General features: G+C 34.6%; 2 protein-coding genes across 3 annotated transcripts; one reads left to right on the top strand and one right to left on the bottom strand.

Moving 5' to 3' along the window:
• On the top strand, positions 1,838–6,893 carry LOC18595735 (probable polygalacturonase At1g80170). Of its 2 annotated transcripts, XM_007023814.2 has the most exons (9): positions 1,838–2,151; positions 2,796–2,927; positions 3,047–3,217; positions 3,305–3,325; positions 3,457–3,664; positions 5,014–5,095; positions 5,167–5,275; positions 5,376–5,492; positions 6,134–6,893. In XM_007023814.2, exons 1-9 carry the CDS (start codon positions 1,927–1,929, stop codon positions 6,413–6,415), a joined length of 1,347 nt encoding a protein of 448 aa, XP_007023876.2. In that variant the 5' UTR covers positions 1,838–1,926; the 3' UTR covers positions 6,416–6,893. The 2 variants fall into 2 exon arrangements, with proteins under 2 accessions (XP_007023876.2, XP_017979261.1); XM_018123772.1 differs by lacking the exon at positions 3,305–3,325.
• Positions 7,033–10,258, bottom strand: LOC18595734 (peptide deformylase 1A, chloroplastic). The gene is made up of 4 exons (XM_007023813.2): positions 9,793–10,258; positions 9,258–9,347; positions 9,068–9,135; positions 7,033–7,678 (listed from the first exon to the last, which is right to left on the bottom strand). The coding sequence occupies exons 1-4, from the start codon at positions 10,201–10,203 to the stop codon at positions 7,438–7,440; spliced, it is 810 nt and encodes a 269-aa protein (XP_007023875.2). The 5' UTR covers positions 10,204–10,258; the 3' UTR covers positions 7,033–7,437.

Here is a 10,639-nt window from a genome sequence, read left to right as displayed (position 1 = left end):
TTTTTGTTGTTGTTTATCACAATCATATAGAACTATCGTACTAAGCCATTTTTGGAGTTGATTCGGGGAACCTGCTAATGCTTTTTCCATCTCCCTTTGTTTATTAAATGTAATGAGAACTGTGAAACCACTAGCAATCCTTACCTTAGCCATAAAACCCAACTCTGCAAGCCCTAGCTCCACATGACTTGTGCTAATGCCATTGCGTATGGTCCCAATAACGGTCTTTTTCAACCATGCCATGTTAGATTTGGGAATGTAGTCTATTAACTCATCCTTGGTCACCTTATTCAACCTTTTTTGTAGATTGTAATTCATAGGTATGGTAGCACTCTTCCTTTGTCCCATTAAAACCTCTTTAAAAGAGCACTAATTACTTGTAATTAGCCTTGGTCGATCACAAATTGTGGAGACTTTACCATCCTTCTCAACAATTACTTTCTTAACTACCAATCTTTTTCTTGCTATAAACCATGTTGAATTGCTAACCTCATCTTTTCCTCTTTTTTAAACCTGACAAACGCAAAATTGATCACACACTAGCGAGAACCTCTTGGTACGAATACATCCACCACTAACCCAATCTAGTCAAAAGCTTCTCTAATCTTTGCCCATGAAACACCCACCTTAGATTATCCACAAAAACCAAGTGCAATGAAGATTTCCATCGTGCCAACTTTGACCGGCCATGTATCCTTGTACTTTGAAACCATTGCCATCGAAAGTCCATTTCTGCTTCTTCTTTTCCATGCCTTTACCTGCAAAAAAAAAAAAAAACCTCCATTTCTCTCTCTAGAGCCATTTTCCTTATAATATACTATAAATTTAATAATCATAATAGCACATTGAGAAAACTCAGAAAATGTTTTCATAAAAATTCTCAATTTTCGACAATATGTTTTCTTTCTACCTCTTTGAATTTTCATGGTTCCCAACATATAAAAAAAATATACATTAACAAAAAATATTGAATTTAATATGACTAAAAGATGACGCATAATTAATTAGGTACCAATTTAAATGAGCGTTGTGAGGGTGTTGATACTTTTCCGACACATAATTGTACTCTCAAATTCAGTCTTTTTTGTAGATTAAAACTTATTCTATTTAATAAATTTAAGTTAAACTTAAGACCTCATTAAACAAAATAGATTCATCTAGATAGTCATTGAACCTAAATAAAAATAGATGATGGGGACTCATCGTATGCCGAACGAATAAATTCTTAGACTCACACATTATAACAATATTAATATATTAATGTGTTAATTACTTACAATTTTCGTATAGTTTTCATTACATTTTGCTTTAGGTTTAATTTTATATGATTATAGCAATGATATTAACGTATAAATAAAAAATATTATATAAATTAAATTTTTTTACATTGGAAATGTGAATATAGACATGGATTATATATTTATATACAAATAAATAAATAAATAAATAATATGTGAAATATTAATTAGATTATGCTATTTATTCTTGTATTTTATATTTTTTGTTTTTTAAAATTTTCATAATAAAATTTAAACCTTTTATTTAGATATAGATATAAAAAAACTGTGTCAGTGTATATATGTAAGAAAATTTTTTAAAATTAGTTAACCTGACTTCAAAATCTTTTAACCGAATTGACCATTTAATCAAACTTCCTAACCAACCTTTCCGATCCGAATTAATAAAATTTCATCAATTAGTTCAATTAAATCGATATTTGTTCACCTTGGTCAAAATCCACGAGCCCACCGATTACATTGCCTATCCACACAGGCCACGTCAAAACAAAAAAGAACTCCAATTAAAAAAGAAAAAAGAATCGCGAAGATTAATATTTTGAAGCTTCCTAGATTCTTACCAAACCTCATTATTATTAACAGTTATTCTTTCTTTTCTTTTCTTTTTTCCATGTTCGCTTAACAGAACATGAAAAACCTGGGATTCTTGGGTTCATGTTCAACATGCACCATTACCGTGTTCATTTGCATATTGATGTGTTCCAATGTTGTAGTACATGCAGAAGGCTTTCACTTTGACTCACGGTTACTGCTTCCACGATCTGGGTCAGCAAGAACCAGACCCAGCGCTAAACGGGTTCTTTCTGTTCATGATTTCGGTGCCAAAGGAGATGCTCACCATAATGACACCAAAGTAACAATTTTCATTTCCTTTTGTTTTCATTAATATTCTTTTCAGTTGTAGAAATGATGAGTATTTTAATTAGTAAGTAATTTTGTGATGCATGTGAGGAGTAATTATGAGTTAAATGGTTACCCGCTTGATAGGAACTTTTAGTCGTTGAAGAATTATGGATCATAGTCAGGAATTCAAGTACAGGGTTATTATAGTGTGGAATAATTTGAGAATGTTTGGAGAATGAATGTGGATGGAAAAATCCTTCCAGGCTTTGTTTTATGAAATGATTCACTGGTTGGTAATAATGTAGGTGGAAATTAGTTCTTTTTACGCTACGATTTTTGAATCATGAGAACGTCTTGAATAATCAAATCAGCTGATTTACTCTATCTAGAGCAATTTATGATGTTTTAGGCCAATGGTTTTATTTTTCCAAAGTTCTGCTCTACCAAAGGAAGCCATTTGTATGTTTTTAATCTTCAAAATATGTTTATCTGCTTTTTCTTCCTGAAGTCTGGTTTATTTAATAAGAGTCATTGATATTAGAAGTGACCAAGTGTCCTTTCATGTAAAAATTTACGAAGCCTTCGATGTTAAATGCAACCAACTTGTTACACAAAAAATTATTTTCTGCTATTACAATATATTCATGCTTTTAGGCCTTTCAAAATGCCTGGAAGATGGCATGTTCTTTCCCAGCACGAACAAGAATTTTAATACCGGCTGGATACACTTATCTGATTCATCCTGTTGAGCTTGGCGGGCCTTGTGAATCAAAGGTCACTTTGATGGTAAGCTACAGAGTGAGATCATTTAAATTTATAACCAACATTTGCGTAATATGTCTTTCTCTTCCTTATATTAGTAGTTGACATCCCTTCTGATCACTGCTTGGGGTTGTGTTTAATAGATCTCCGGTACAATTGTTGCTCCCGAAGATCCTGATGTGTGGGATGGTTTGAATCCTCGCAAGTGGCTGTACTTCCATGGGGTGAACCACCTCCATGTAGATGGGGGAGGGACTATCAATGGGATGGGACAGGAATGGTGGGCTAGATCATGCAAAAGAAAGAAAACAAATGTACTGGTGTACTTAATTTTTTGATCTATTTTTCTTTCTGTATTTTTCTCTGACCTATCCTTAAATGGATCATATCTTTTGTTGCAGCCATGTCGGCATGCTCCAACTGTACGTCCTGCATTCTTATTTGAGAAATAATAGTTAGTTCCATATATCTTCTTTTTGGATAGCTTGTCCCTGGGAATGTTATGTTCTCCTAATATTTTCAGGCTTAATACAGTATAACAAATGAAATGCAGGCTTTGACTTTCCATAAGTGCAAGAATCTGAAAGTTCACAATCTTATGGTTGTCAACAGTCAACAGATGCACATAGCATTTACTAATTGTCTAAGGGTTACAGTATCCAATCTTAAAGTGATAGCACCTGCTGCTAGCCCCAATACTGATGGCATCCACATCAGTGCATCCCGTGGTGTTGAAGTGAAGAATAGCATTGTCAGAACAGGTTAGTTCTGCAATCTCTTTAGCTGTAAAATTTTTCTGCCGACAACAATAATTATTTCCTTTTCCATTTTTTATTTTTTTCCAACAGCTTTTAAATGCATGAATTTGAAATAGTAGTTGGACTATATATTTTGTAGAAATGCCATTAATATTTGTTGATTTCAGCTTGTGAAACACCATAAAACAAAGTGATTTTGAATAAAGTTTTTTGCTACTGATGTGTCTGTCTTGAGAACTGATGAATTACCATAAGATGATCATATTTAGAATAACTCAAGTGGCACAATAAGGTTAAAGATTAGTACATGCTGTTTGTCTTATGATATTAAGTAGAAGTCTCAGTTTCATTTGTTCTTGCCTCTGGGTGTGGTACGTAACTAATCTTGGTACTTTGCTTATATTGCTTATCTGTATATTCAAAAGAATGATCACAAGCTCTTCAATTAGAAATAACAACTGAATTCTTCTTTGTTTATGTTCAGACTTCTATAAGGACTGGTGTTTTAGGCTTTACTATTAAGCTTTGAAAATGAGATGAATCTTGTTTTGGTACTTAGGTGAATCATGAGTCTTTAACACTTTAAAGCAAATATATTAACATCTTAGTTTCATGAAAATAATATGGCTTTAATGTACGATTTCTCAACAAAATGAATCTTTAATCTTGTCATTCTAATCAAGGTTTTTAGCTATGAGTTTTGCATTTGCTTTGGTGTTTTATAATAAAATATACCGATACCCAGATTTTGGGTGCCTTGAAGCACAATGCATCACCCCAGTGTTAAAGACATTTGTTTCATTAGTTGATGAAATGAGTGGAAGAGGTCAAAGAATTACAAATTGGTGCAGTCTAAGATTCTAAATTTCCTATCCTAAAATCAGAGAACTTTATGCAACTAGAATCAAATAGTGTGCATGAATTCATCAGTGATGCCTACATACATAAAGGAATGGATAGGATTGGGAGGTTGTTATTGATGGTGGCAATATCAAAATACTCCATGTTAAATATAACTTTTAAGTTCCAGACTCCTGAACATGCTTGACATGTTGGATGCCACAAAAGTGTACTCTGAGTTGAATGCTGTCAATTGCAATAAACCTGATATAAGTGGAAGAGAGCTTTTCAGACTTGGGGAAGTCTTTAAAAGTGGCTTGTAACCCCTTTTGGTGGTAAAAACAAAAAAATGGAGGTTAAATAATTACAACAAAAATCATAATAACTTTATGAGCTGCGTAAAATTTGGCCCCTCAATTCCATCAGATTAAAGTAAAATACAACACTTTAGCTCCTCCATTTCATGTATTGTAGTTTTTTATGTTGATTTTATACTCAAAATATTCTTTTAGGAGATGATTGCGTTTCAATAGTCAGCAATTCTTCCCGTGTCAAAATCAGAAACATTGTCTGTGGGCCTGGCCATGGTATAAGGTAAAATCATTTTTCACTCTGGTTTAGGGGTAGCATGAGTATGTTAATTAACTCTAATGTGCACCCATTAGCATTGGAAGCTTGGGAAAATCAAACTCGTGGGCACAGGTGCATGATGTACTTGTTGATGGAGCTTTCATTTCCAACACTGAGAATGGGGTGCGGATCAAAACATGGCAGGTAGCACAAGTTCTGTTAATTGTCTTTGTCTTGTGTTAATGTGTGTGAAATGGGAGTAGTGAGTAGGGAGCTTATGCGTGTTTTCTTGTATCTTTGCCAGGGAGGTAGTGGTTATGCTGCCAATATTAAGTTCCAGAATGTATTGATGGAGAATGTATCATACCCAATTATAATTGATCAATATTACTGTGATTCTACACAGCCATGTGCTAACCAGGTATGAATTCCTCGTAATGCTTGATCCCAGCAAAGAATTTCATAATGCATATGGCTAGGAAAGAAACTTTACAATTTGTAGATTTTTTTTTTCTCTTAATTGAGTTTTTCCCAAAGTTGATTTTCTTTTGTACCCAGATGATCAAGAAAAAAGGTATAAATAAGTATGAAAGACAAGGTAAATATGTGACTTTTCTTGAACCTCAACTTCTGAATTAGTTTTTATTGGAAAAAAAGAATTTGAAACATAGAAGCAACAGAATAGATCACTGAAATATGTAAAATGTCTAACAGACCTACTCTTTTCTGTTATTGTTTTGGTGGGGTTGAGGTGGAGTAGGAAATGAGTGAGCAAATAGCTTGTTTAAGAATTGTATATAGCATGGAAGAGCGGGTGTAGGAGATTTGCTTGGGCCACAGGAGTGCCTAGCCTTCTTTGGCCTTAAACACGAATCTGCCGCTAGAATAAGTGAGTCCTGGTTGTAATTCTGGTACACTTTAAAACAGAGTCTTAGGTAGTACTGATTGCCAGTTACCCTGATCTGTGAATGACACTAACAGAAGAATTTTTCATGATGGAGGTTTAAGGTCTTAGATTCATGCAATGATAATTGTGTCAACTGTTAATCTGATGGAATGCAGACACTGGCTGTTAAAGTGGACAACATATCCTTCGCCCACATTAAGGGAACTTCAGCTACAGAGGAAACAATACGATTTGCTTGCAGTGATAGCCTGCCGTGTGAAGGATTATATTTGGAAGATATTCAACTTGTGTCATACACTGGGGGCATTGCTAAATCTTTTTGTTGGGAAGCTTATGGCTCAAGTTTAGGTCTACTGCAGCCCAATTCGTGCCTAACATGCACTGACGGCTTCATTAAGCAGAAAGTTCCTTCTGGCTTGGCTGTTGATTCCTTATGAGTGGATCGTAATACTTTTTTTCAACCACATTTGAGTCAGCAACGAGAAAATCTCTGGAGCTCTACTGTGGATGTTCAACAAGTTTCTCTTGACAACCCACTGATAGAAAAGAGAGCTCATCAGAAACTACTGCTACCGCAATGGAGAAGAATAATGCAGGGTCATACAAAAAAAAAGCATTTACCGGCAAGAAAAAGCATAATCATAGTCCCTTAAGATCTTGCAAAATACTCTTTCCCTCTTCTAAGTCATTTATGTGGAGAGCACCATAGAGAAGTTGGTAATTGTGCTGCCTCACTAGGGTGATTGTATATTTTATCTATTATCACACCAAGTGTGAAAATTGTTGTATAATAGTTTCTGAACTTTGGAAGGTGTATTAACCTTCATGTTGTAGGCAATTAAGTGCATCACCAAATTAATTGTGTATATATTTATCTGTATTTGGTTTCAAGAAATTGACATTGTTTATAGACAAGTGGACAACTTTCTTAAGTCGGATCACTTGGCAAAGTAAGTAGTATTTTTGTTCGAAATCCTTATTGTGCCGAAGAAAGCACTTGCAATGACATATTGGCTTTGCAGGGCGAAGGATAATTTGTTTATCACACTAGAAACAATGGCCAAGGCTCCATTATTATAACATGATTAGTTCTGATCAAGCTACATCATGGAGGTCTGAAGTGTAAGCTTAGCACCTTGAAGGCGAATTTTAACTAAACTTCACATAGAAAGTCAAACAACACCCAATGCAGAAACAACATTCCATGCTAAACAGATACTTCTTTGAATTACTCCGCAGTATATATACAACTCAAAACCCAAATTTTTAAAATTCCCAAAAAAGAATAAAATCTGCATTTCATTCGAAGAAGGATTTGAACGATGACCTCTGATGCTGCCAACTGTATTTGCGATGCATTGCCAAACAGAAAATCTATTACTTTGAAGCCTTAGAAACTAGCTTTCAAGACGTCATTTCTCGTGCATCCTTGGACTGGATTGCTATGCAAAAGAATGAGTTAGCGGGCACCAAGCTTTGGACACCCCTCAGCAAGAGGCAGGTCCAAATTTTGAACAGCTCTGAATGTTCTTGGAACCATCTTATCTACATAGAGTGTTCCATCCAAATGATCACACTCATGCTGCAAAATACGTGCCTGCCAGCCTGAAGCATCTACTTTGATAGGCTGGCCATCACGACCCAAACCTGTGACCTCAACATCAAGATGTCGCTCCACAACTGCTCTGAATCCTTCAACACTGCAAAATCACAGTAAGGTAAAGGAGATGAGATTACAACCAGAAATAATTCAAAGCTTTGTAAGGAACATGTCAAGGTTCTAACAGAAATTTTAAAAAATTTAGCCAACTCTTTTATGTGCCTCACAATTTGTCAACTTCATTCAAAAGAGGTAACCATCCATAAATAATTTTTATACTATTAGTAAAACTATTCTGAGTTCACCAAGCATTAAATAGTTTTGGTATTGTTTTCTCCCATGAGAGCATACAATAAAGAAGAAACTGGTATTTATCATATTTCACATTCAGCTCACTTTGGCACATGAAATTTCAGGTAAAGAATTATGTAATCTGACTAGATAACTATTTTGATGTCTACAAGGAAACCAATAAAGCACATTTCAAACAGTCTATATTACTAACAATAACTTTGTTCCTTCACACTACTGACACTGTCTGTCTGTGATACTGACTTTCCTATCTATAATAAAATTATTAAATCACCTTAAGCAAGGACAGGGCAGTGAGGAGAAATTAAATACTCCTATTTTTTTGGAATAGTTATAATTTCAAAATCCCCTCTGGTGCTTTTCCAGTGGGCATGAAATGTCCATATTCAGAACTTTATAACAGTTCCATTTGCCTGGGAGACAGCTTCTCTTTTTTCAGCTCAAGAATAAGCAGGACCTAAACCTTGATTTTGAATATATATGATGGTTCAAGATACCAGCTCAAGCAGTCAAGAGTAGTGCTTCTTTAAGTTAGAATTTGTCTGGGTTTGCCCATTTATACAAGTAAAAGACCCCCCCTATGCTGCCTCTCTGAGAATGATCATATAAACTTGGAACCATTTCATTGGGAGATTATATCCTTATGAATGAATTACACCAATTAGTTTTGTCACAAAAATCAGTAAAAACCCCTCATCCAAGATGGATACCTTGAGGAAGATGGGCTTTATTAGTAAATGGTACCATAAACTTTATGGTATGACCTCAAGAAATGACATTTTACTAACTTGATGATGTCATTTTTTTAAGTTCAATGTATTCAAAGTCATCCAAGCACACTTAAAGACCTTAATTAATAGTAACATGATCCCCTTTTTTGGCTCTATACTAAAATGATCCTGGAATTTGCAAATTCTTTTTGCTTTGAGAACTTAATAGAATGAATAATAAAAAAAAGGGAGGTGGGCAGGAAGCAAAGCCTCCAAAGTCCTCGCTCCACACTTAGGTAGTTAAGAAATATTATCCACCCAAATGCCCTTAACGAAATTAAATGTTTTACTTAATGAACAACATAATAAATGTCTATTGTAAACTGAATTGGGATACTATGCATTAGTAACAGAAAAAGCACTACTAAAAAAATGCAGACTATTGAAATTCACTATTTGCATCTTACCTCAAACAACCTTCAAAAAACAATGCCGTCCTATTGCTCTTCTTTTTAAGCTTCGGATTTACGATAACCTGACTCATGAGAACTAATAAATCTTAATAGTAAAGTGAAAAACTCTTGAATGCTAAATCGTAACACTACAGATATCATTTCAATTATCAAATATTCTCCGTAACGATATAGATCAACATACCAGAAGATCAAAAGGGTGTCTATCCTGTGCTTTAGTCTCTTCCTTGGGTGCATAACTAATATATTCTGTTGTATCCTCTAACACAATGATCTGCAAAATATTATAACAAAGCTATAGCCTTGTAAAATTCTTGACTTCATTTTTATGAAGCATTGCTTGATGAGGTATAGTTTAACTTAAAGCTATAGCATATGATAGCAAGTATTCCATTAAGTAAGGCTACTTTAGCTAATTGCTTTTGTTACAGCAATGTAAAAAGCCAATCATAGAAAACAAAATTGTTAATTAATTAAAAAAGATAAATGACTAAAATTTAATAATTATTGTTATATAGAAGTAAAATTACACATTTTGTTATTTGAAAGGTTACATTTATATTTTTCTAATTTATCTTTTATTTCGTTTGAAAGCAAAATTCAAGCGAAAGCATTGATCAAACAGAGCCTAAGAGTTGAACCAATAGAAAAAGAAACAGAGCTTAAACAATTATAATCAAATATGTCACAACTTGTTAAATGAGAACTTCTAAACTAACTTTCAAAGGGACTCCAATCTGAGGGGCAGCAAGACCAACACCAGGTGCCATCCTCATAACCCGAACCATATCATCAATTATCTTCTGTATCCGTTCCGACCCAATTTCATCCGGGTCAATCTCCCTGGCCGGTTCGTGCAAAACGGGGTCACCCGCTTTAACTATCTCAGGCAAGCTCGTTTTCTTCTTCTCGCCAAGACCCAGAAACCAACCCGCTTTGGCAACTGCTGACGAAGAGAAAGGCCTCCAGGAAGAGAAGTGGGCGGTTGGGTTTGGAAATGCGGGTCCATTAAAGGGTATTTGGGTGGAAAGATATAACGGCGCTAATCTGGCGGTGTTCCGGCTGAGAGTTACCGGTAAAAGACGAAATGAGAATCTGTGAAGGACTTCCATGGTCGCTGTGGATGTCATTTTATGGCTTAAGAGGAGTTTTTGAAGCTCAAAGGGTTTAAGGTTAAAGGCCGAAATGTTCACTTTTGCTTATCATTGAGTTCTGAAATCAGGCCTGAACTTGAGCTAGGCTTTAATATGCATTGGGCTAGGACAAAACTTTTAAGTTCGAGCCTCGCCCAACTCAACCCGATTAACTCATTTCATGAATAAATATTTTATTCTTCCATTAAATTTTAATTCTAAAATATATTTAAAAAAATATTAAAATTTTAATCATAAAATAATATTTTATCATTTTAATAATCAATTAAAAGACTTTGAAAGGGGGGGCGGGGCGGGTTGTTTGATATGCCTAGCTCAACTAAATTAGTTTTTTTTTTTTTTTTATGTTGGAAGTTCTCGCAGGACCCAACTACCCTGTTATCATTTTATTAATAATAAGATTCAATACAGC

The sequence above is a fragment of the Theobroma cacao genome, chromosome 6, assembly GCF_000208745.1.
Source record: "Theobroma cacao cultivar B97-61/B2 chromosome 6, Criollo_cocoa_genome_V2, whole genome shotgun sequence".
Lineage (NCBI taxonomy): Eukaryota > Viridiplantae > Streptophyta > Magnoliopsida > Malvales > Malvaceae > Theobroma > Theobroma cacao.
The sequence above is the reverse complement of the archived record's forward strand: the minus strand, read 5'-3'. Positions and strand labels throughout refer to the sequence as shown.